Source organism: Anopheles gambiae, chromosome 2 (genome assembly GCF_943734735.2).
Source record: "Anopheles gambiae chromosome 2, idAnoGambNW_F1_1, whole genome shotgun sequence".
Lineage (NCBI taxonomy): Eukaryota > Metazoa > Arthropoda > Insecta > Diptera > Culicidae > Anopheles > Anopheles gambiae.
Window position 1 is genome coordinate 48,912,736 of NC_064601.1, and position 25,546 is coordinate 48,938,281.

Below are 25,546 nucleotides of genomic sequence, written 5' to 3' on the forward strand. Positions count from 1 at the left end.
TTTGTATATGTGAGTGTGACCCACATTTACGCGAGCAGCCTGCGCCTGCGCGATTTCTGCACATATTGACCGGACCGTGACGCATATCCGTTACAAACATCCGTGTCCGGCTTACGCTTGGTCAGCAAACCGTCAACGGACGGCGGGATGCAGAGCTTGTGGGGAGGGTTCTGCCGGAGTGTTGGTATAAGGGGATGGAAATTCGGTACACTTGATTATCACGATCGCTGGCGTATCGCTGACTCAACCGCCGTACTAACGCGCGAGAGGTCCAACTTTATGTAACCACGGGGTCAGGATAGCGTCGATGCTTAGCATCCTGGGTGTCTCCACTCCACGTGCATTGCTTGTTCATCATGCGATTGGAATGAGGAGAAAGTGCCACCACCGTTCACACACAGCCCGAGCCGAGTGGCCGAGAAAGTGACCACGGCGACCTGTGCGCGAGAGGGAGCGTACGAGCTGCGCACTACGTGCGAAGTCGGCCGGCAAGACGCAACGAACCGAGGCGTTTCAGGTTCGCGTCCAAAATGGAGGGACGCACCAGCGGGCGCAGAGGGCACACGCCACACATATGGCCGGCTGGACGAATTTCGGTTTTAACCTACATTCAGCCAGCCGTGCCGGGGTCGCTTTCGAACCTTTTCGAACCAAGCAGTTGACATTTTACCACGCCGTCGGTCGCTGGATCAGATGAACGCTAACTTACCTTCACGTAGCTGGATGATAGAATGGACACACACGGACACACAATGGCCGGGGACGGGTTATGGTTTTCCTCTTGCTGGGCTTTTGATGCAACCCACCGCAACCCCCGGGGATCTCCGCGACACACACTGCACAGTGGGAAGAATTGACGTTGAGTTTTCTTTTCCTCGGTTCACCACAAACACTCATTCAGCGACACAGTGGCCGCGCACTGCGTGTAAGAATGGCACGAATTGCATAGGGGGTAAGCCCACGGTATCCCTTTCGCCCAGTGACCCACTTCACTTCCGTTCCGTTCCGTCACTAACTATCCCCCAGCTGCTTCACGCTCGCACCGACAAAGAACACAAAAACGTGCCCTTTGGCCAACGAGGACGAGCGCCAAAGTAGCCAAAGCCGCACACACCTGCACACACTACAGCCGCAACGGGCACACGCACAAGTGGAATTTCACCAAAGCGTGGCTATCTCTCCGCTGCACGGGTTTCACCTGTAGCATACTCTTCTTTCACGGTTCTTCCTTTCTTTTAAGATAAGCACGAGGTTCTTTTCCGAAGAGAAACAGAGAACACACACAACTCGTTCACGCTTGTAAGGTCTCTGCAATGGCGTTGGACCTTCTGCACTTTAATCGCCTTGCCTCTTTTTTTGGGTGTTTTTTTATGTATGGGGAGAGGTCCCGGCACAACCTGTGCCTCTCGGTACTTGTGAGCACTGCTTACAACGACGAAACGACCGCACCGAACGGCGGATCATCAACGAATGGCGCGAACGCGAGCGTCGAAACTTTCTATTCTGCTGATCCATTTCTCCTTCTCCTGTTGGCTAGTGCGCGATCATGCTGTTTGTTGGTGTTTGCTCTCCGCTGGTGAGCTCTCTGTATGTGTCTGTTTGAGAGTGTTGAGCTACGATCGGTGCAGCATCAGTGGTAGGAACAGAGCACTGGAAGGGTAAGTTTTGTTTACATGTCCACAAAGGGGTAGTATTAAGCCAAGATGTGCTTAGGAGGTGACATTCCTCGCAATATTTGGTTAAGTATGAGAATGGTCGTTCGCTTTTTGTCGAAAGAATTTCTAGAATGGAGCAAAATCTCTAATAACTGATATATATGGAAGTAAAAGAGCAAGTTCGATTTATGTTGATGTTTTATCTGAAAAAAAAATAAACAATAGGATTTTATTATCTCCTCGCACCAGAAAGAACAATTAATAAATACATCATATCTGTAACTGATACGATCCTGAGCTTCATTTAAACACGAAACTAATACTGATACAATCTCAAGGACAAACAGTTGAAATAATTTGAAATAGTCACAAATAACACAAATAATTCACAAATATTGGAATAAATTTCATTAGTCAATCGAAAGGAAAAAAAAACTGCTTGAAACTTACACGATCTGCTCGAATCATTATAAGCTGCGCGAAGCTTTCAAAGCTTTATGTGTAACGCATTGTCCGGGACAACGTAACGTTTCGAGCGTTACGAATTCACCAAACATACGAAAGTTATTTATCGGCCCCATGAATGGCCTATTTGGATAAACTTTAGTACCGTACATTTTTTCTTTAGTTTTATGAAACAATTCAGCATTTACAAGTATGTGTATGTGTTTTGTAGTGACTCTCCCTACATTTGTAAAAGGGAACAAATGATGCATATAATGGTTGTTAAAATGTATGTGCTCTTCAAACCAAACTGATCAGGATTGATAGAATGACATTGATCAACGTGAGTGTAGTACTACGACAATGGCGAAACAGCTATGAACAACGAAAGACAGAGGCATACGACGCGAAATCATGAGTAGGGAAGATAGCTAACCAATCTAAGATAAGGCTTCATCCATCAAATACGTAACGTTGTAATAAATACCCCCTCAAAAATTTCGTTATAGATTATAACACATTTGTAACAACAAGCACTTTACAAACAAGAATTTTGCGGCCAAGAACTTTGCGAAGAATAATTTTATGTCTAACTAGCTGGCCCGACAAACTTAGTTATTCAAAAATAAAATTAAAATATTCCATTTTTGATTTGTTACTTGGGATAGTTATATCGTGCCCGTATCCCCTCAGGATCCGATCATCGAGTGTAAACCGCCAGGCACCTCACACTAAGTGTCAAAGTGCCGTATACAACACAACAACAATCCTGCTCTTTGTATGGGAGTTATAAAATCATTATTAAATTAAGTTTAGTGTAACATCTGAACGATTTTTAAGTCTTAAAACCTATTCTCATACCACCATAAGGTGTGTGCAAAGTTTCGTTGAAAATGATCCAGCCGTTTCGGAAGTTGCTCGCAACAAACACCGTGACACGAGATTTTTATATATAGATAGGTAGATAAATTTGTGTTCACTCAGAAACAAAAAAAAAAACAAAACAACACAAATTTTTGCTACAAATAATTTTACGATCAAAAATTTTACCACAAAGAAGTTTGCAACCAAGAATTATACGACCAAGACGTTTGCGAATAATAATTTTGTAACCTAGGATAAACTTCCTCAGATCGATTATGGCACGTGGTGGGGAGCGCATCCTCGAGACTTATAATTTACTGCTGCTTTATAAATCAACGATCATGTATGACTTCCTTCGAGTATGGCTGCATATGTTTCCACTGGGTAGCTAGTACACATGTCCGCCGACTCAGGCGAAATCAGTATCGATGCACGTGCATCTCTCTGGGATGCATGCGTTCCACACACAATCGGAAATCTACGATAGTCGTATGAAAAGTCTGCGATTCCCGAAAAAAATCTGCGATTGTTGCAAAAAAAATCGCCGATTATCACTAAAACTACAATCGCCGCAAACCACAAAAAAACTTAGATTTTTGCAAAAAAAATCTGCAATTGTTGCAAAAACTCAGCGATTGTCGCTAAATAATTATGCTATTGTCGAAAAAATCCCTTTGACAGTAGAAAGAAAATTTGCTATTGTAGCAAAAAAATCTGCGATTATCGCGGAATTTAAAACCTGCAATCATCACAAAAAAAATCTGCGATTGTCGCAAAATCAAAAATCTGCACCAGATACAAAAAAAAATCAAAGAAGGAATTTGCAATCAAGAGTTATGCAATCATACATTTATGACCAGGATTATTGTGACGAACAATTTTGCGACCAAGAACTTTCCAACCAAGCGACAAGGATTTTGGTATCGTAACATTTAACGCCATCACCCCCCCCCCCCCCTCGATACTCCATCAGCGTTACGTTATTGATGGATGAAGCCTGATAAATAGCTTTAATTCTTAATAGTTGTTCATTTTTGTAAGTTAGTTTTTATTTCAACAAATGGTTAGAAGTCACAGAATAGAATTTGAAGAAAAATAAAAGATTTTGAAGAGATTTATCTAACGCCTGTAGAAAATGAAAAAAAGTAGATGTAAAATCATTTAGCCTTACCAACACATCAAAATTACGCTCTGTCATCGAAGTGTCCAAAGCCAAACGAAGAAAGCATGTATTTCACTAATGTTTATTAACATTTCGTTCAGTTTCCCCAGTTTTGACACAGTTTGTAACTTACGATCGCTTCCTTTCTGTAACTAGACATCTTTTTGACCTAATTTGTGGATTGAATTTCCTTACATCTGCCTGCTGCTCGAAAATTAAAAATATTCTCTATGGACCTATGGACTTTTCCGATTGTTTCATTAATTTGAATCTGTAGTTTGTGTCTGCAAACGGTTCTGCTGCAAACAATTTAGCAAAACACGGCCTCACAATTTTGTCGTAATTTGCTGTTTCTAACTTTGTTGCGCACAATCGATTCATTGGTACAATAATAATTACAATCAAATATATATATTAACTTTATCATTTGTATATACCTATATACAAGCCATACAGTTGGCATGAGGGGGACCGAGTACACAGTGGCGCGGCACTTTGCACCTACAATATAGATTGCAAACAGTCGTGTGTAATAATGTGAAAATTGATTTCTTTTCCGCTCGTCTTTTTAAGGTTTTCTAACCAAATTTCATTTGCTTTTATGATATTTTTTAAACTTACTCTGCCCTGCACACATTACCCCCTTTCAGGTGGTTGAAGAAGAAAACGGTTTTATTAGCTTTTTTGAATGTTGTTTTTACATATTCTATAGTTAAACCTGTCTGGTAAGAGAATACCCTAAAGAACATCAAATAACAGTTTGCGCTTTCTATAAACGAACAGCGTGTGTGTGTGTTGTACTACGGTGTGACACCGTTAATGTATAGTACGAATATATAATTATGTACGGTTGCGTTTAATTTCGTGCTTGGATGGATCAAATACTACCGGCAGACGAGCAGGAGCTCTCTTCCAGACCCAACACAAACTCAAGCGTTCACTAGGTGAGCAACGGATTTAAAATGTACCAAAGTATAACAGTAAATGGAGCAGGGAAAGTAACGCACTTCAACTGTCTGTTCGTTCTAAAGTACAGAACAACGATAGGAAAATTGGCTGACTGGCGAAAATTAATGTAAAGTTAGGTAATACTTGCTTATCTTCCTGATGATTGTATGTTAGCTTGCTGGGTTGTGGTTTGTGGGTTTGTTGTGAATGTGATTTAAAATTAGTACATACAGCTCCACGCTAAATTGAACTATTTACAGCACACAAACCTAGAGCATTGGCTAACCAACGGGTCTCTAACGAGTATAGCCATAAGATAGGATTCTACCTGTGGCTACCTGTTGCTAAAAACAAAACACAAACCAACTAACGCACTTGCACTTAAAAGTAACGCTGCAGTGTAATCACTTAGAGTGGCATAGAGGTATACTAGAGCGACAGAAGAATAGTAATAAATAATCTCACACCGGAACGGAGTCTTAAACCCTCCGCCGTCCCCGTCCCTAAACTAGCTGAGGGCGTAGCCCGACTTACAACTTATAGCAAGTGGCCGAGCACTGTGCAGTGGGAACGATGACCCTTAAAACAAACTAATCGCCGCTACCCACTATTTATACACTATCATTAATTCCTGCAATTAATTGACACTAACGTAAGAACTTACTAAAGTAAACTAATTTCTAACGTTTGTTTATGCGTAGCTAGATCAGTATATTGCAAACATGCCCATCTTTACTAGTAGGTAAAAGGTGTAAACAGATATGAAGGGAACGGGAATACTAGTGCCTCGCCACATGAAATAGAAGAGGTGGCGCTCGCAGGGAAAGAGAAAAGAAACTGGCTGCAAACGGATGCTGGAGGTAGGCAAGCAATTTAGTGGCAAACAATATGATAAACTATACCTTCTGATTGTGAATCTGTGTCTGTACCGTTAGTAGTGTGTGTAGGCGAGAGTGTGTAACCAACCACTGTAACTTCATTATTTAAATCTGGTTGTTGTCGGAAACTCAAAGAAATACCAATGCAACAGCACGGATAAGGAAGACCTCGTGGGGCACACGCTGCCAATCGCTAATAATGCGAATGACAGATCGAAAATGATAGTCCTAACTTTCCTGCAATGTAACGCAGGAAAGAAACCAGAAGCGGCACTTTTCTAGCCGTTGCTTGCGTGAATGTGTGTAGATCTCAATTTTTGGCATTATTTCTTCTGCACAGCTGTGATTTGCTACATACTATCGTTCAGTCCTCTCGCGGGAGATGTGTAAAGAAAAAAAAAGAAACAATCCCTTCCAACTCACCTCACAGGTTTACTTCACAACATTGATCACTGTAGGCTGCAATGGATGTGTGTGTGTGCCATTTCTGATTCGTAATGTTCACGTTTGTGTTTTTTAATCCTTCTCATAAACTCATTTTTCCTCTGTGTACTACTAATATAATTAATTATTTTAAAAAATGGACGTCAAAAAGTTTACGAATTGATTCACTCTTTCCCCACTTTACATTTTCCTTTTCAGACTTTCTAACCAGACACAAAACCGCCGCAAATTGATTGGCCCAACTGTTATGTATGATGGTCCTTATACATCACGCTTTATACTTGCCCTTATGTTTCGCTGTTTCGTTATCGGTATTGTGTGTTTCTGTGTTATTTTTTAAACAGGATATCTTCATCTCATTTGCTTCTTCCTTTTCCAACAGTATGTTTGGCAAATTTTACTTGTTTCTTTTAATGGAGCTAGATCGTTGCACGATGCCGTGATTGCGCCAGGCGCTTTAGCGTGTTCACACCGATGATGGGTTGGATTTGCATCTTAAAAATGTTTTTCCTGATGATTGCTAGAACCTCGTTTATCTACCTCGACATTTGAGTGTAAATGTAAATGTCGCTAAAGGATGGAAGTATTGATCTAGGAGAAGATGTGACGCCCATCGCGCCAACACTGTGGGATCGTATTTGCACCTTCGACAATAACGACTACAGTGTCCGATTGACTTCTCCTGTCCAATTGTCTATTGTGGCTATTGCTCTTCTGTTGCGCTAAGGGGTGATTGGCTCGTGCAAAATTGAAATGTGTATATATTTTACTACTGCCCTTATTTTTTTGCCTCTTTCTTTCTTTCTCTGCTGCAACTTCTTTGACACATCCGATCAGGTTCTACGTTACAATTGTTTGGCGCATTTGTTTCTTACATTTCGATTTCCTCGTGCTTAGTGGATTGAATTTGCTGGTTTGTTACCTGTTGCTACCTCATGTAGCTGACGGCTAGGACGGAGAAACATATAACAAGTTGGGAGGTTTCTTCTATTTTCATCTAACCGTCCATTTGAACAAACGTTACGTGGGTAGGTAATATAACTTTTTTTCTTGTTTTTTTTTTGTCTTCTGTACACTTTTAGCATGTAAACTTTCAGCCTACTGTCTTCTGGTTGTGTGATAGCCGTGTGAAGGGATCGCTATTGCCAGTCGATATTCTAAAGGCGTCTCGCATCATTATCATTTTTCTACTTATCTATTATGGTTAACCCGTTCATGTTGCTGCCTGCGTTGGTACTGAACGCGATACTTCTGCTACGGATCAGTGGCTACCATCGAGCCGAGCGGGATCTTTGTGTGGACCGAGCGTGAAGTGACACGCCAGAACCGTGCAATCGTCACACAGCATTCACGCCTCTTTAATGCTGACATTATTGCTGCTGCTGCTGCTAGTCAGTGCGATGCCGTTTGTGGCTGCCACAGTTGCCGCCGCAGCGTTGCTCTGCTGTCTCTGCTTATCGAACAGTTGCAGTTTTGAGCGAACGTTACCCTCGCAGATGTTGTTTAACCGTATTTGGGGAGCGTTCGGGACTGTGACGGAAGCTTGCTGCTTTCGCTCCAGCTCCAGACAGAACGCTTCGTACTCGAAGCGTTGCTTTAGTTCAGCCTGAGACAGCTTTGCATTGGCTGCCGCGGAAGTTACGGCCCCGGAAGTGGAAGAATGCCGTCGTCCACTGTCCACGACCGCTCCATTTGGTGTTGCTGTATTGGTGGAAGCCGTTGGTGCGGTACCGCCCGTGGCCGTGGCACCCATCCCAGCACAGGACGATGCGTTCGTTCCCGCTGCATAGGCCGCACTAGGGCGATGGTGATGTAGATGATGATGGTGATGGTGATGATGATGCTGCAGATGCACGGAGCTGCCTGTTCCACCGCCACCGCAGTGGCCCCCGGAGGCAGATGCGCCCAGCTGTAGCGTATCAGGTACAGTGAATGGTTTGAATGTTTGGCCCTTGCGCTCGAAATACTCCACGATCTTGGCAATCTGGGCAGAGCGAGTGTTTGGCATGGTCGTGCACGAGCGATCATCCCACAGCAGCGAGTCCGAACCGGCCAGGCTGCTGATATCGTCCGAGCTGTCGGTGAAAATCGACGAGGAACGGTTCTTGCAGTACAGCAGCTGGTTGGTGAACTGGTTCTTTTGAATCATGCTGCTTATTTCGGAATCGAGCGCCAACCGGTTGATCAGACCCATGTCAATCGAGCGGGCATCGATGTCCACATTGCTCAGCAAGTGGTGGTGCCGGTTGTGCAGCTGGTGATGCACCGGATGGAGATGGTGCAGATGGTTGAAGCGCTTTCGTATCGAATCCGACAGCTCCAGATCGTCCATGCTGCGCAGGGAGCTGACCGTGGTTGAGCTATCGTCGAAGAACAGTATGCTTGAGCTGTCGTTCAATGTCTGGTTGGACATCAGTCCGGTCAGTCCGTCGGCAGGCGTTCCACTCGACGCAGTACCTGGTCCTCCTGCACCGGTCAACGTTGCCGCTCCCGCGTAGATGCATCTGCACATCGACAGCCGGTCCGTCGATTCGAAGTGTGTAATCTGATCCAGACAGCAGCAAGGTGACGATTTGTACGTACCAAAGTCCTCGTTGAGGCAGGAAAAGAATCCACTCTCGGTCGATCCCCGTCGGGTGAGAATCCGAGGCGTCTCAAGTACCACATCTCCCTCCGGGCAAGCATCCTTCCCGCTCGTGCCGGCCGTACTCGGCTCGCTTATCACGGTCGTACCAGACGCAGACTTAAGCAACCTCTCCTCCAAATTTCTCGGTTCCCCGTCAGTCTTCTGCCTAACAACTACCACCTCTCCATCCTCCACATCCTCCTCCTCTTCCTCCTCATCGTCCAGCTGAGTCGATTCTCCATCACAGCTCGCACCGTCCTGTCCCTCTTCCGTCCCGCTGTCTCCATTGTTACTGCCACACAGATGGCCCAGCTGGCTATCGCCACCGTTGAGCACTTTCGAACTTTTGACTCCTGCTTTTGGTTCCTCTTCGTTCAGTTCCAATTCCTCGTCGACTGGATCCTCCGACACGATGGAAGGCATTATCGGCTTAACGCTACCGTTGGACATTTTCTTTACAGTAGATAAATTGACGCTATTTGGCGAGGCTGCCGAGCTGGTACCGGTGGCTGTGCTGGATGTCTTGGCCGCATTCGTCGCTCCGCCCGCACTCGCAACTTCATTCTCAATTTGGCCACTCTTGTACAGTGGATGACTAGAGAGTTCGGTGAAGCTGGCCCGATACTTTCGAACATTTCCGAGCGACACTTTGCGGTACTCGTTCGCTAGCGCGCCCCCGGCCGATTGATCCTCGTCCTCCTCGCCGTACTCCTTGCGCGGCGATGTGGGAGAATTGGGCAAGCTTTTCGGTTGACCCTCGCCGTGCCCACTGCCGGTGCTGGAACCGCCCGAGTTTGCCATTCCGCCGGCACAGCTGCGACCTTCACGCGCATTACGCACGATCTGGTTTTGCACCGAGTTCCAGGCCCGGAAGTATGGGGCCGATATTTCAAAGCACGAGCTAAACAAATCGCCCGAGCTGTACGTCGTAACGGCCGGCTTGGGTCCTAGGATCTTCTTGACGCCCTTCAGCTGCGACAGTGCACTGAACGGGTTCGCTTTCGTTCCGCTGCCCGGTTCCGTTTTGGCCCGCGGCTTGTACTGCGAGTCCTTCAGCAGCATCGTTTCCGCCACCTTGCGCAGCGTTTGGTTGGAGTAGGTGGGCGATTCCGGTATGGCCGGTTCGGCCGGCCGAACCACCGAGTTGCCCCGCTGGTACATATGATAGCGCGCCTTATCACTCGGCGTCGTGTGTGGCGGAAATACGATCACATTCTCGGACAGGGAGCGCCGGTGGTGCAGCGGGTTCTGCGAATACTCGCCACTGCTGGACGGGGTGGTCGTTGTGCTGCTGCCCGCGGAAACATTCTCGCTGACGGCGGGCACCGGTTCCGAGCTGCTGCTGGTAGACCCGTTCAGCCCGTTCACGCCGACACCGTTCGAGATCGCACTTCCGTTCGCTAGGTTCATGCGATAGTGTGCCTGCTGTTGCTGCTGTAGATGATTGTAGCTATCCTCGCACACATCCGACAGCAGCGTACACTTTTTTACACACTCCGTAAACGTTGGTCGACTCTTTGGATCATACTAAAATGGTAGCACGAGAATATGGCAACAAATCAATGTCAAACCGCATACATGCTTTGCAACAAGTCCTCTACTTACAGTACAACAATAGAAGGCCAGTCTTAAAAACGCCGGTGGCGTATCGTTTGGACACACATCAGCAAAAGCAATGTAGTCCAAACCGAACGTATCAGTCCTGGGCATGATGTCTGGATCTGCCTCAATCTGCGAGTTTGGAAAAAAGGAGAAAAATGAAAAGGTTACCAACTGCATTATGGAGCGAACACACTGCATCAGCTTCGCTGGCAATTTACCCGAGCTATCAATTCACACAAGATTATTCCAAAGGAGAATACATCACTGGTTTGATCGTACCACTGTCCTTTCAGACACTCCGGACTCATCCAGTACGGTGAGCCAACAGTGTCAAGGCGCGGTTTGCCACTGTAAGTAAGAAAACGAGCAATCGAAATAAAAAATCGTTTTCCGACAGACTGTAAATGGGTTCTAGGGATTATACTAACCACTTTCGGGGGATATTAGCCGCTAGCCCAAAGTCCCCGACCACCGCATCGAACATTCCATCCGGTAACCGTTTCACCAGCACGTTCTGAAAGAAATGCAGCAGCATGATTTAGGTACTGGCCCATAATTACAATGCCATTTCTGGCTGCAACTAACACCAACCTTGCTCGTAAGATCGCGATGGAAGATACCGACATCGTGCACGTACTGCATTCCTCGAGCAATCCCTAGCGCGATCCTTATCTTCCAGAGGGCCGGAAGATACTGTGCCTTGTTCGCGATCAGCTGCTCCAGCGAACCGTCCTCGATGTACTCGGTGAGGGCGTGTAGCTGTCCCTCCTGCACGCAAACGCCCATGAACCTGGGTGGGTGATAACATAGGAAACGTATGGTTAGTGCCCGAATCGTTTTGGTTAGAGACACATTATTGCTTGGTGTGTGATGCAATAAACATCTTCACATGTGTGGAAATCGATCAAAATTTCTCTGTTTATGCTGTAGTTTCTAGCCCTTGTATTGAAAAACAAAAACGAGTCGAATTGTGTAAGACATAAAATAGCAGACCAAAGTATTTAACTTTCCAATGCGATTCAACTGATAAAACGCTTACCGAATCGGTCGATCATGCATGAAACATAACGTTATCAACAATTCACGACACAAAGAAAGCGTTGGTCCGGAGAAACACGAGAAAAACAAAATCATGCAAACGGCATCAGATCATGTGGGATCTGTATGCCTTATCTCTCTCCCTGAGTATTGATCATAATAAATGAATGTCCCGAGGCATTTACAACACGTGCCAACCGCCAAAATCGGACGGGACAAGGGAAAAAAACGACCAATTATTTTCGACACCAGCGAAACGAATTTTCTCAAGCAACACACGCATAACATACGCACATGCAAGATCCCTTCAGGGCACGACTGATCATCCCCGTACTTACAAACTGTTTTTGAGCAATAAGATTACGCAAAAGCTAAAGCAGGACGACGCTGTGAGTCAATTGGTGCCTTCATTAATCATGGTGTCGTTTGGCGAAGAAACAGGGCGCCCAGATAAAAGAAAACCCAACACACAGCGAAGTAAAAGGCGGAAAAGTGAAAAGCTTTAACGACGTTGTAAGAGATGAAAGTAATGCACTAATGTTTAAACAATCACAAGGTTTTTTATGGGGAGATTCTCGTTATTCGTTCATTCAATTTTGTCTCGGTCAATCGCATAATAATGATTGTGTCTGGTCGAATGAGTGTGTTTATATAATGCTGTACAAAGTAAAACGATTTGTTATTGTAGCGCTCAACCGAACTTCCATTTCCGGCGAAGGAAAAGACAGAAAAGAACTGTCATAGAAATACTGCATTTCAGTTAACGGTTTAGCGAGATTGTAATATAGTTCAAATACATGACAAGAAAGAACGATATCGCGTCATAACCACTTTGCTGAAGCAAACCCTTCCCAAAATCTATTTTCCCACTACTTTTTACTCACAGCTAGAGCTGCTTGGCTTGTCCGCTCCACCGTGTTGGGAATGACGAGAATCTGTGTTACTTAACGGATTCCTACTGACCTCCGTGCGAATTCCTCACTCACTGCTCTGGGATGAAATCCGTCCCGCAACTTGACCGTCCGCGGTCAACGAACGACCGTCGATCATTTTCCCCCAGCTGTCTACATGGTACATCTCTGGTCGATCTAAGGGCAAGCGTCGCTTCCGACTTTCGCTCGCGATGCTGCCCCATCGTTCGTAAACAATGGAGTCACGCACCACACACCGATAGGAAGTGCTTCAGTTTTCTCACCGCACGAGAAGCGACAACATCCGGGGCTCTTTGCGCCCGGAAGTCACACCTCGGCGTGGCGCAAGCAGCTGAAGACACACAAATATCATCTGCTCCCAACCTCAGTAGCAACATTCGGCAGAACAGTTATTTTAACGCTGACTTCCGAGTGGTGGTTCCCGTCAGTTGACGACGTGATCACGACGTGTGGCTGCGAAGGTCAGCCCGTGATAGTGGTGTAAGGGAATTCACACACAAAAAAAGATAATAACCCCCATATCCCAAACCGTGTTTTTACCCAGTCCACGAATTTGCTTTGTTAGTTGTGTGTATGTGCGTTGGGGCAGCATATTTTAACACATTCCTTCGTGCCCCACAACGACTGTTGTTAAAACCTTCTTGACAGTAGCAGCAGGGTGATCACATCGAAGAGCTGTGGAGGGAAAAAAAGAGCACACAAAACTGACGCCAAAAACAGAAACATCCCAAATATGGTACCTCATCTGGGTCAAGGAAACCTGTGCGTGACGACGAGATGAAATATGGCGCCAGCTCAACACCCTTAAGCCCTGAACACAGCCACCGGCAAACACGTATGGTGGAAGTACAATTGTACGCTTTGCCGTTCAACCATGCCGTATTTAAAGGTAAAGATCAACATGAATTTGTAGGACATTTTCTCTTCCAAGCATACGTTCGTTCAGTTGGAAAAGATGAATCAATCGATAAGGATTACCTTCAGGCAAGATAATCCTTTAGGCAAACGACGGATGTTCAAAGGTGTTTACCTATCGTTCAAAGCGCAAATTTCGCAACTGCCTTAAACCTGAAAGGTAAAGCTTCGCCAACAATACGAATCAGTTGCAGCAGGTCAGTAGCGATGTTCACGCCTCACACCTGCGGATCATCTGTAATGACTTGTTTTCAGCTTTCTGCTACGATTGGTACGTGCTGCCACATATATTACACCATGATTGAATAAATACGTCACATCGTTTCCGCAATTCCCATATCTGCTCTCTCGCTGGGAGCCACTGCTGTTACTACTGTCTATGGTGGTCTACGAGTACGACCACCACCGGCACACTGGAGCACAGCTGCTCTCACTTCCTGATCGGCTATGATCGCTTGCACAGACACACACACACGCCGGAACAACCCCGGAAAAGACCGTTCGGCCTTTCCACGGCAAGGGTGCACCACCTATCTGGAGGGAAACTGGTTTTATTTTCCGACCACCTACGGAAGCACCCGCCGTCTTGGGGTAAAAACTCAACCCACCTCACAACGACAAACGTTTTTCGTCGCTTGCCTGACGAGCCAGAGAGCAGCCCACCGGTAGGAAAAGCTGATCATGTTCGTGACTTCGTGACATGATTCACGGTGTGCCGGCGGCAAACGGGTTTTCCGTGCTGTTTTCGGCTTTCGCTTTTGTTTGCAGGAAATGCAGGAAATCGCGTGTGGTATTATGCGCGGCGCATTTGATACCAGTTTTTCATTGCCCAAAATTAGAATTACAGATGAGCTTCGTCGATCGTTTGAAAATTAGTTCGTTTACAATATTTTCGTACACAGCTCTACCCGGCTTGCGAAAGCTTCTCCCTCTCGAAGAGTGCTACCGGCGCACAATTAGCATGTCTCTGATGCCTACCGACAAGTGTTTACTTACTTACACTTTACTCTAACCTTATATACCTCCTCTTAAGCGCCTCTGTACGGTATTCTTCCTTCCAAAGCAGAGGAAATAGAAGATAAAGAAGAATGCATCCATTCGAGACTCGCGCAATTCTATCCAAAATCTAGGTAATGCGGTAGTGGTAATTAACACAATTCTCTAGTTTCCACAGCTTACCGCCAGCAAAGAAGCATCCATTTTCAGCTTTTTCAGCAAATAGAAGCAGGCAAAGCTTCAATTGCGCCCTCCTTCTCCTCCTCCAGCGCACCTCGAGAGGCTCTTTAATGCTCTCAGAATCATTGGCGGGATTGCGCCCAAACTCTTTTGCACTTGGACAGAAGTGTTTGTGTACACACGTGTTTTCGGATAGCTTAAGTGTCCAGGGTGGGTAGTAGGTGTTGAAGTGTGGGATTGAAAAAAGGAGGCAAATGATTGCGCGGTTCTAGCGTTTCCATTTCAACGACTGGACGTGTGGGAAGACACAACATCGGCGCGAAACTGGCGTAATTGATACAATTATGCGATTTGAGCCGAAAATAGAATAAACAATTAGATTCAACCAACAGGGAAGCATCTGATTCGCACCATTATGAGTTTCTCAGATTCGGCTGTACTTCCGGTGACCGCCATTTGTGGCCTGCTTCTTGATTATGTGGGCTGTTTCAGATATTAATTTATGTAGACTCCAGATTAGTTACTTGTGCTTGAGATAAACTCAACTCTGTTGAAGTGGGTAACCCATCGTGCATGGTTTAGCAACACAACGGATGGTAAAAATATAATAACCAATAGAACATTTCTGAATTATTACAATGTCAATTAAAAAGAATTGAGTCACAATAGTTTTTTTCAGTATGCATTATTTTTAAGAATGATTTTTGTGTTAAGAAAATGACAAGAATGACGTTGAAGAAAACAAAACACATTTGTTCGTTTTTCTCAAATAGCCTATTTGTTTTGCTTTTGATATGGATTATTGGAGCACGATTAGCAATCACATTCCTTTTAACGTGTGTAAAAGTTGTCCACAGATTGTCCAAAATTGTCCAAAGATTTGGTTGGAAGTTATCATGCTTCAATTTACAATTTTAGCAATTAAAAAGAAAAACACCCAACGCTCTTTACTTAATTTAGTTTTCGTTTCACCTCCAAGACCCATGTAAGACTACTAGAAAAATAATGCAAAACATCAGTAGCGGTTCCCTTACCTGCTACAGCACGCAGATCAACAGTAGGGTAAGCCGCAAACAAGCCCAAGTTTACGGACGTTATCTGGCACTTAACAAATCGAGGTTCCTTGCAACCCTACCCTACATACCACTAATAAACATCACAGCTACATTAGCACATACCGCAGCATAATAAGTACATTACGACCCGCCACACATACACACTCACACACGGCGGTTTTGCTATACCTCGCGGCTCAGTTCGACTTTCTTTCTTCGCTTCCCATGCTCCTGCGACGCCTGGCGTTGCTGCGTCGGTCAGGGATTTTCGGTCAGTTGTTTCGAATTGGCCCAGATCGATGCAGACACGATCCTCCCGCGCCTGGCGCACATCATCGGCAGCACGATCGCAGGTGTTGATGAGATAATTAGAGTGCATTTCTTTTGCTGCCTCGGTTATGTTGGCAATCCCGCCCGGAGAAAGAGGGAGCAAAGAAAAGTAGAAAGAAAAAAAAAGGTGGAACTGTTTCGACACAACGCTCGTTGGCACTAATGTCGGTCGGTGTATGTTTTTTTCTGCTATTTTTTGAAGAGCGCATATGAAAACAGCAATCGAAAAAAAGGAGCCAAACGAATCAACGAGAGGCTGCTCTTGTTTTTGGTGCCGGTGACGCATCGGCAACCTGACCGGCATGTAACAGGCAAGATGTGCTAATGTGGCTGTTGCTCCATCCCCGTTTTGCCCGCAAGCCACACGTTTTGTTTTGTATTTGCCGTTGGGAGTTTGTTTGTTTCTTTCTTTTTTTGCTCAAAATCCTTCTCATTACTGGGAAATGGCGCGATGAAAATGACATAAATTGGGTCAGAGGTTTCGACTCGTCCATTCCCCGCGTCGGTTTGTTGGTCACGGTCTCCCGGAAGTGGGTCCCCGACATGCGCGGGTGTGTCAAACAGCTCGATTCGAAATTTCGCCTTTTTGTGTCACGTCTCCAGTGCAAGGCGCCACTAGATCAGAAAACTTAACCGAGCGTAGTTGTCCTTCCGTGTGTGTGCACAGCTGTGGCTGCGTGGAGGAGCACACTAGTGAGACCAGTACTAGCGAACGTCTTTTGCCTGTGTAGCAATGGCCATCCGAACGTACCGATTTTCCAGCAACAACCAGTAACTGGCAACCACAGCCACGGAGGAGTTGCTTCCTCTTTGTGTTTCCTTGATGTTCCTTTGGCGATTACGGTGAAGGCGGTCAACCGGTTTTTCTTCCCATTGCCCTCCTACCACCCGCTTCACCTTTTCATTCCCTGGCTCTATCGGGGGCCCATCTTTCGTTGCCGCTCAATGAGGCATTTCTTTTCCACGCTATCGAGCTGCGACTGCGACGCTGTGTATTATGACCATTGCAATGGTCGACAGCGGGCAGGACAAGGGCGGCTAGTCGGTGGCAGCAAAGTTATGCGGTTTTCGCGATGGATTACATCGCAATCATGTAGTCTCGGTCGCTCGCGTAACCTCTCCTTGCGCGCGTCGATCCCATCCGAGCCCCCCATCGACATAATCGAACGAAACAAAGTAGATATACAGTAGGTGTCATTGTCGGGTGGTACCACCGCCGGTACTGAAAACCTGTGGAGCAGCGCGAGGAAACGTGCGTCCTCGCCCGGCACCTAATCGCTGCACTTTATTGCACGGCTCGGTTACCGTTGCAAGCCCCGGCCACAACCATAATGCTCAGGCCTGGTTGATGTAACCGAGATTCAATGATGCCTGGCCGATCGTCGGGGATCTGTCTGAGTTGGGCTGGCGGTATGTAGGAAGCGGCAATTTTCCTTGTTCGGAAAAGGGGAAAATATAAGTTATTCCGATTGATTCGATCGCGTTGGTGGTCTGTGTGGGGCGTTTTTTTGTTGCTGTGAGATCAGTTAGCAAGAGTGAATGATGATTGGAAAACTGTCGATAGCTGAAGGAATGTTGGACAATCATACTGGTGCTTTAATGATCGATCAACTAATTAATTCATGCTAGGACAATAAATGTGAAATCAATATCAATACTAGAAATACTAAAACAGTTCCTATCAGTTCAATTTAACACATGACTTTTTTCAAAAATAAAATCGAATTTTACTTAATTTTTAATTTTTTTAATGTATCAAAAATTTGAACTAATTAAAATTATAAAAACTGGCTTCAAACGAAGCAAAGATGGTTAGTTAAATTTTAGGTAAAAACCCTTTTTTTTACCTCAAACTCCACAAAATATTACACAACACTCTCCGCAGTAAACATGAAACGGGCTTTGGCAACGAGATCGTCATATAAATGCAATGCTCCACTTCTTTACTCACCCGAATTCGAGACGGCAGCGTTTCCCTAATCTCTTCCCCTCGGTTTATTGTTTTAAATAATACCCTTAATCCACCCAAAACCCAACCCAGTCCAATTGTGTTACGAATCCCGTTCAAGGGAGGTTGTTTCCTGCCTTGGTTCAATTTCATCTCGAGACTGTTCCGCTTGAACGGATCGCGCATTCGTCGGCAGCGCCCTTTAACGGGAGGCGCCGAGGGTTTTCTGGGCCTCCTCCCCCTCCCCCCTACAGGTTATTCAAATGATGCTTGTTTATCGCTCCATTTTCTTACAAACGCTTCGCGGCCCCCTGTTCATTGAACCGTGTTCGCGTGCGGGATTAAGATTTGTAGATGAAATAAGCTTACGGATTTAGCCGTCAGATTCGAAATTCGAGCTGCATTTTCAATGGTTTTGTATGTTTGAATTTTAAGTTTCATACTTTTTTAAAATATAATAATAAATATATTTACTATACAGGGTTTTCTAGGAGTTCTCATAGTTGTGGGACACTTTATAACCACTTTGTTACGTGAAACGAACTTAATGTAATGTGAATTGGACTCTCTAGCACTCTTGTTGGACAAATCCAATAGAAATTTCCAAGGAGCTTGTACAAAAAGGGTGCCATAGAGTTAAATTTCCAACGTATGAGATTCACTTCCAATGAGAAAGAGTCTAGGAAGTGTCCCACAACTATGAGAACCCCTGGAAAACCCTGTAAGGGTTAAAGTTTTGTTGTTTTGGAAAATTACTTTTTCTGAGTTTTGTTTTTTGACACTTTAAAATATTATTAAAAATACATATTAATAAATTTTAAAACGTGATCACCAACCCGTAGCGCAATCGTGATTCGTGCAGCTTCAGGTAAAGCGTAAATACAAAAAAAAACATCCATCGGAATCGCGCGGTCACTGAGGGTTTTCGCCTGAATGACGTTTTAATCTCGCTAGTCAAGAGAAGCCGCTCCATTCCACACCCGAGGCGGGATCATTACTGCCCGCCCGTTAGCGACACGGAAGAATCGCATCAGTTATGGCCATAAAGCTCATCATATTCGTGTGTGAAGCGTATCGCCGCCGTCGTCCCGTGCTTGAGATGGCAACGCTAAGGAGAAATTTCATCCGTTAGCCCGAAAATTAGGCACGTGACACGGACGACCATGAAAGCATGTCTGTCAACCTGCAAGCTGCCAGCCCTAACTTCCTCTCTACCTTCCCCCTTCCCCCGACAAAGGAGCAAAGCGCAGCAAAGTGCGCGCCTAATCAACTCGATCGCCTACTTTCCTTCCGATGCTCGTGAAAGCGGAAGGAACCGTTATACCGTATGGGGTGGTGCGCTCTGGCGTTGGAAGAAATATGCTCTCGTACGTAGCTTCGAGAGCACTCTCAGCTAAGCCACGAACAGCATGCGGGTACCGGTTCCCGGCGAAGGTTCCGGGGAGCTTGGGCGAGGAACTGTCTCCACCGTTGTTGTTGCTGCCGCAGGGACATCGTGCTGATTCCAGCTAGTTGATTGTTCAATCGGTTCGATCATATGATGATTGCCGGTCAGCGTAATTTTCCCATCATTCTCGATGAAAGCTATCAACTAAATGATTTATGGCACTACATTCGATCTTCTGATCCAATGGCGATCATCGGACCAGCTGTACGTTTGAGAGGCCCAGCAGGGGAAGCTGATCCAGCCGAACAACCAATTGACAATCGTAATTGGCGCTCGAGGCGCGTCCTATATGGGCGTTAGTAATTTGGGTTATTTTTACGATGAGCTGAAGCTGCCTCGTTTTCTTCCCCTTTCGCTCTTTCTCTTGCCATTAGCAAACAGATTGAGGTGATAAAGTGGAACCGTTTGGAAGGGTTTGGTGGAATCACGATCGCTTCTCTAAGCCGGGTGGGTGCAGAGCCTGGCGCCGGCGAACGAAGTCAGCAAGAAAGCATGCGCTGTAAGAATTCCAATTTATCGCCTCGGCCTGCGAAGAAGAAGCGCCCTCCAGACATCCAGACGCATTCAATTAGCACAGAACGACGGCCCGGTGCGCTCCATGCTTGGTGACCTTTGTTCGGATCTACTGGCGTCCACCAGCAAGCGCGCATACGGCGAATTGAGGTCGATCATCGCGCCAGATCTGGACGATCTTGAGCGTTTGCCCATATTCGGGGACCGTGTTATTACCGGCGCTGGGTACAGAGCAAGAAAAAAAACCGTTGCCATATGCTTGATCTATGACTTCTATAACAAGCTAAACTGTTTGAGAGCTGTGAAGGTTTAGGGCAGGCGGGTCTCAATGTGGGGTAAATTATTTACTCAAGTGTGCGATTAAAGTCAGTAAACACGAGCAAGTGGCAACTCCCCATAAAGCCTCATCGGTGTGGAATGTGGCTTACCAACTACAAACGATACTCTACAGTCAATGCGCAAATGCAGCGTTGCACACTTAGTGCACTGCTTCTAATGGTGTTTCAATGAGTTCGATAAACTGTTTTTAGTTGCAGGTACAATAGCATAAATAAAACTCAACATATTATTGATTCGTTGCCATGATTTAAATGTTATGCTACGTGTCATTACTTATGCAAAAGATACTGTTTTCTAAACAATTCCAACACTAACCAATGCAAATTCGTTAAACGTGTTGCGAATTCGCAAAAAAATAAACTGTACTTCGATCACGATCGAACGGTTCACCCGATTCCGTGTAATATCTTGTACACGCAACAACAACGTCCAACACACAGCTGCTTTCCCAAAACAAATTTCACTTTCGATACGGAGAGTTTCGGTTTTATTCCCGGTGGATGGAGACAATTCCAAAGAGGGTTTGTGAGATGTGTATGCAAGCGCCGTTATGCTCTTACTCTCTATCTCCCTTCCTATCGAAACGCATAAAAAGCACAAATGGAGCAGCAGATCCACGGGTAAGTGGTGTGTGTCCACTGTGGGCCTACCAAAATAATAAAAAAGATCAACCACTTTTTTGTGCACCCTCCAAGAGAGTGTCGCAGTAGTGACGGACTTGTTTTGTTTCACTTGACCAGCTGGGAACGATCAAAGCGATGATCGAATCCAGTACCGGGGTTCCGGTTTCTCGTACACTATCCGCTACCGTCGACGGCGATGGTTTTAATGTTGGCGGATTGTTGTGTTTTATGTGCTGTCTTCTTTCCCTCTTCAAATGTTTTTTTTTCTCTTTTCTACTTGTCTTTTGTTGCCCACTTCATCGGTTACTACTTCTCAAATCTGGTCACACATTTTACGACCAAACATGGCAAAGCTATCTGCACGATGTGGCGAAAATAAAACACCAGCCAGCCAGCCATCGTCCGTGGTAAGATGCAACCCGACAACATACACAGTGGCGTTACAGAGGTGAGGTGAGGTGCTCCTTTGCCTGTGTTATGCAATGGGCTTACTGACCGGCTGTTGAAGGAGTGCAATGGTCCATCGTAGCATATTTTCGTAATTGATTGTATCGTGGACGCTGCATTGTAACTTCCTGCATTTCCCGCCAGCAACAAAATGGAAAGGAATGTTGAACAATTTGGGGCTGTTAATTGTTGTCTCGTAAAAACATCTCCGGACCGCATTTATTGGCAATGTTCGGTTTACAATTTTCGGTCCCGCACTCGATGAAAGTGAGAAGGGAGATTTGGTTATTTAATACACATCCGTATGCAAATATCCAGTTTTGCCTGCGGCATAAAAATAGCATAAAGTGAAAAGTATAAAGCGGGTTGAGTTCGCAGAAATGAATTATTGATTGCGAAAATATGCTGCTGGTAAACAAAAAAAAACAGAGAAAACATTTTGTGCGTTTAGGATCTCATCGCTTTCATTTTTTCTTCTATTTCTGTTGCGGCGAAAGAAAAACAATTTAATCAACAACTATACAATAACATAACCCTAGCAATGTAATTATTGTAATACCGTATAACGTCACCAAATTATAGGGTCAACCGAATTCATACCGTTTCGCACAAAAACATAAAAATAAAACCCGCCGCCAAATTATTCAAATTCTTCATGCTGCTCAAAATAGCACACAGGTTGTTCATGCGCGACCCGAAAATAGCTTCTACCAACACCCACGTGGTATTTTCGGAAGTGAGCAAAGAAGTTAACGAACAACAACAACTAAAAAAAATACTTTGTAGCCAAAACTGAGGATGGGCGTCACAGCATGAAAACACACGCTCGCGAAACAACCCAACTCAGAACATACACGTTGAAAGCAATAACAAACGTCTAGCGAAACAAACGGGACTCGCACACGCATCATGCCGATTTTGCTAGGGGTAATCCTTCCCGTGCCCGTCTGCGATGATTCAATGTGATTTGTTTGTATACTAGCGGCCAGCGTAAATTGAGCCGAATCGAAGGAAGATGACGGGAAGATCGCAAACTGAAATGCTTGTTACGAAGCGTTCCATCTTGTGCAACATTGTTGTTCATTTTGTACACGACCGTATGGGCAAATTTTACAGCTGATTAATTGATACTGACAGCGTCGAACCGACAGAATGGGAAAAATGGTTTCACTTTTGTTTATGTGATCTTTAGTCGTCGTCGTCGTTGTCCGTGGACCATATACTTCTGCCAATATTGAAGGACGCCCTTCAGCAGTACGCAGCGCAATAATAAATGAGCTCATAATTCAAATAACTTGGGAGAAAATTCTTGTTTTAAAACAAGAAGTTGGCAATTAATTACATTTTTAAATTCAACTCGAAAAGTACATCATTCTTTTGTGTAATGTGGGATTTCATGATAATATAATCAATGATATAAGAAATTTACCTTCAATAGTTTAAGGTTTTAGTAATAAAAAGGGAGAAAATGCGTTCATTATAATGCTATAATTTTTTGCTGTAAATAATCATAAACTGCTATTTATGAAATAAAAACGAAAAATGTAAAACTTTTCCATTACATTACGCAAATTGGATCTGAAGTTTTTTCCCCAAACAAATATGAAAAAAACAAGGTAAAACTACGTGCAAACTATTATTTGGCGTACCATAATATACAAAGCATTAAATAGCATTAATCTTTTTATTCCCTTATGGTTGTGCCGTTTCAATTCCAGAGCTGGTTTGCACTCCAGTATAAGGCAAACATTTGTACAATCTACCTAAGGGTCGGAAAATCCGACTGAAAAAATAAAAGCAAATGGCAGTGAAATGTACCCCGAGATCTTCGAGCGGGATGGATGGTGGGATCGCACCAATTGCAGTTCTCGCCACACAACGAAATCGTCTGCAAACTGAGCCTTTGCACCAACCGTAACCTTCAGCAAGTTCATAGACCCGTGTCGTGAAAATCTCAACAACGCCTCCCACAACTACACACAGGCCGTTTGCACGTTTTGCGCTAGTTGGTGGGCAACATTGACTTGCCTGCTGGCCCTACACTTGGTGTGTGTGTGTGTATGCATAAAGCAAAACATAGCATCCCAACAGACAGGGCAAATCGAACTGTTTTCAACCCTCCCCCAGGTTCCCTTTAATCGAGGAGTCCAACAGTTTTCTCGCTGCATCTCACTCGCTCACCTCCTACAATTTATGCGAAACACTCTCTTCATCAAGTGCAGCGCTAATCGCGAAAGATGGGCCGCCCGCCACAGCAGCGGCAAACGGCAGTGAAGCAAAAGAGCGGTGCAGAGGGAGAAAATAAAACCTTAAGCGTAAAAATAACAACAGAGCCTTTGCACGCTTGGCAAACGTAAACGTGATCGTTTCTCGTGCGCCTTCCCTCCCGTGCCGCTCCACGGCGGCATCCTTCTCCCCGTCGTCGCACTCGCGGTTGTTTGTGCCTTTTGTTTGGTGGGAGCTCGCGCGATGCGTATGTTAAACGCATCTTTAGCTTCTTCCCTTCACACCCCGAACAGTGCGAACAAAACTAAAAGGGGGGAAAAGCGAACAGAAAGGCAACACGTTTGTTGCTCGTGACGATCAAGTGTTGCAGAAGGTGCATAAACTAACTGTGAATGATTGTACCATAAGTTCCCAGATGACAAACGCAAAGTGCCGAAAGGAGAAAAAACTGTACTCAAAGGTAAGAAGGAAAGTGATTGGACACCCGTCCAAATGTCCAAATTAATTAATTAATTGAATGACCACCAAAATATGAATTAACTTAATAGAAGTAACTAATTCAAACTGCAGCGTGACGGACACGTGAGCACAAGATTGTAAATCAAACAGACCAATAAATAAAATAAATAATCAAAACCAACAAACTAATAGAAAAAAGCACAAATGTTTTGATGAGTCCATGATCGGATTTAAAAAAAAATGGCTTTGGCGCAGAAAAGCAGACAACACTTCGGAGACAACGATCAGCAAAACCGAAGCAGACGAACGCATGCGAACCGAGAGGGGAAACGGGCGTGCGCTTGGGGAAGGCAATTCGTCGAACAACAGTGCGTTGGCCGAAGAAGATCGGCGAGTGTTCGAAGAGTGCTTTCACTCTCGTTTCTTAATTTCCTCCCAGCAAACACGCCCGCATGCACCCCCCGCCGGGCGCTAACTCTCGTCTGATGCCGGCGTCCATCGGGCGTCTCCATTGCCAAGGCTGTTTGAGCATGCGTATGTGTTAGTATGCGAAAGTATAGGTCGTTGTCTAAAAGGTGTTTTCAGGTTTTTCATTGCTGCTTATTTTTTCTCTCTCTCTCTCGCTATCTTTCTTATGATTTCATTTGTTTTGATTTCATTCCGCAAGCCGCACCACACGCTGCATGCATAGTGGGTAACATTTTTTGTGCGAGATGAATTTCTCCACCTTTTGTGGCGTCAGTAGTAGTAATTCCACCAGCAGAGCAACACCGGTCTGCAGCTTAAAGCGGTAGGTAATGTTTACCAATTCGGGAGCAATTGTAAGTAACAGAAAGAAAAAAACCGTAAAACAGGAACGCACAAACAAAAAAGAGCCCGAAGACGAAGAGAAACAGTCATCGAAGCACTACACGAGCACGACGCCTCGGCCACCATTGCAACAAACTAAGCGCGTTCGAAGTGCTTTGCATATTGCCAAACAAAAAAAACTACACTTTGTTGTGTGAAAACGCCATACACGGCAAACAAACAAACAAACCGCACAAACAGCGCCACGCTAAAACACGGCGAAACGGAAAAACTCACCCCCTCGGTGTGCTTCAATATTAAAGATTGCAATTAAATAAATAAAACAAAGTTCAACGGCAGGCTGCTGCTGTGTTTGGCAGTCATGCCTCGCTCGCACGGTCATTTCCGGCTTAGAGGGTTTGCGCAGAAGATGAATAAATTACCAACCACAGACGGCGGGAGAGCATAAAGGAGCGAGTGGGATCAAGGCCAGTCATGGCTCGGAAGGCGTAAAACAAGCAGCACTAACCACAGCACCTACGAAACACTGCTCTGCACCCATTCGTCGAATAGTTTACGTGCAAAGGAGTGACCAGGAGCTATAGTTTGCCCAACCTGATGCCCCCGGAGGAGCAAACGAATATGTTGGAAAATTGAAAAGACTGAACTAAACTTTTCAATTCATA

The 25,546-nt window shown here is 45.1% G+C and overlaps 2 protein-coding genes across 2 annotated transcripts in view; both read right to left on the reverse strand.

Moving 5' to 3' along the window:
• The window catches only part of LOC11176130 (uncharacterized), a 34,303-nt gene extending 32,819 nt beyond the window's left edge, over positions 1 to 1,484 (reverse strand). The window contains exon 1 of the mRNA XM_061644445.1: positions 710 to 1,484. The gene's annotated coding sequence lies outside the window, so the exon portion shown is untranslated. The remainder of the gene's footprint in view (positions 1 to 709) is intronic.
• A 2,707-nt stretch (positions 1,485 to 4,191) lies between these two features.
• The window catches only part of LOC1273935 (uncharacterized), a 65,723-nt gene continuing 44,368 nt past the window's right edge, over positions 4,192 to 25,546 (reverse strand). Inside the window, exons 5-9 of the mRNA XM_061650944.1 lie at positions 11,215 to 11,413; positions 11,052 to 11,137; positions 10,842 to 10,971; positions 10,627 to 10,752; positions 4,192 to 10,548 (exon numbers count right to left, since the gene is read on the reverse strand). Of these exons, the coding sequence (XP_061506928.1) occupies positions 7,744 to 10,548; positions 10,627 to 10,752; positions 10,842 to 10,971; positions 11,052 to 11,137; positions 11,215 to 11,413 (3,346 nt within the window). The 3' untranslated portion in view covers positions 4,192 to 7,743. The remainder of the gene's footprint in view (positions 10,549 to 10,626; positions 10,753 to 10,841; positions 10,972 to 11,051; positions 11,138 to 11,214; positions 11,414 to 25,546) is intronic.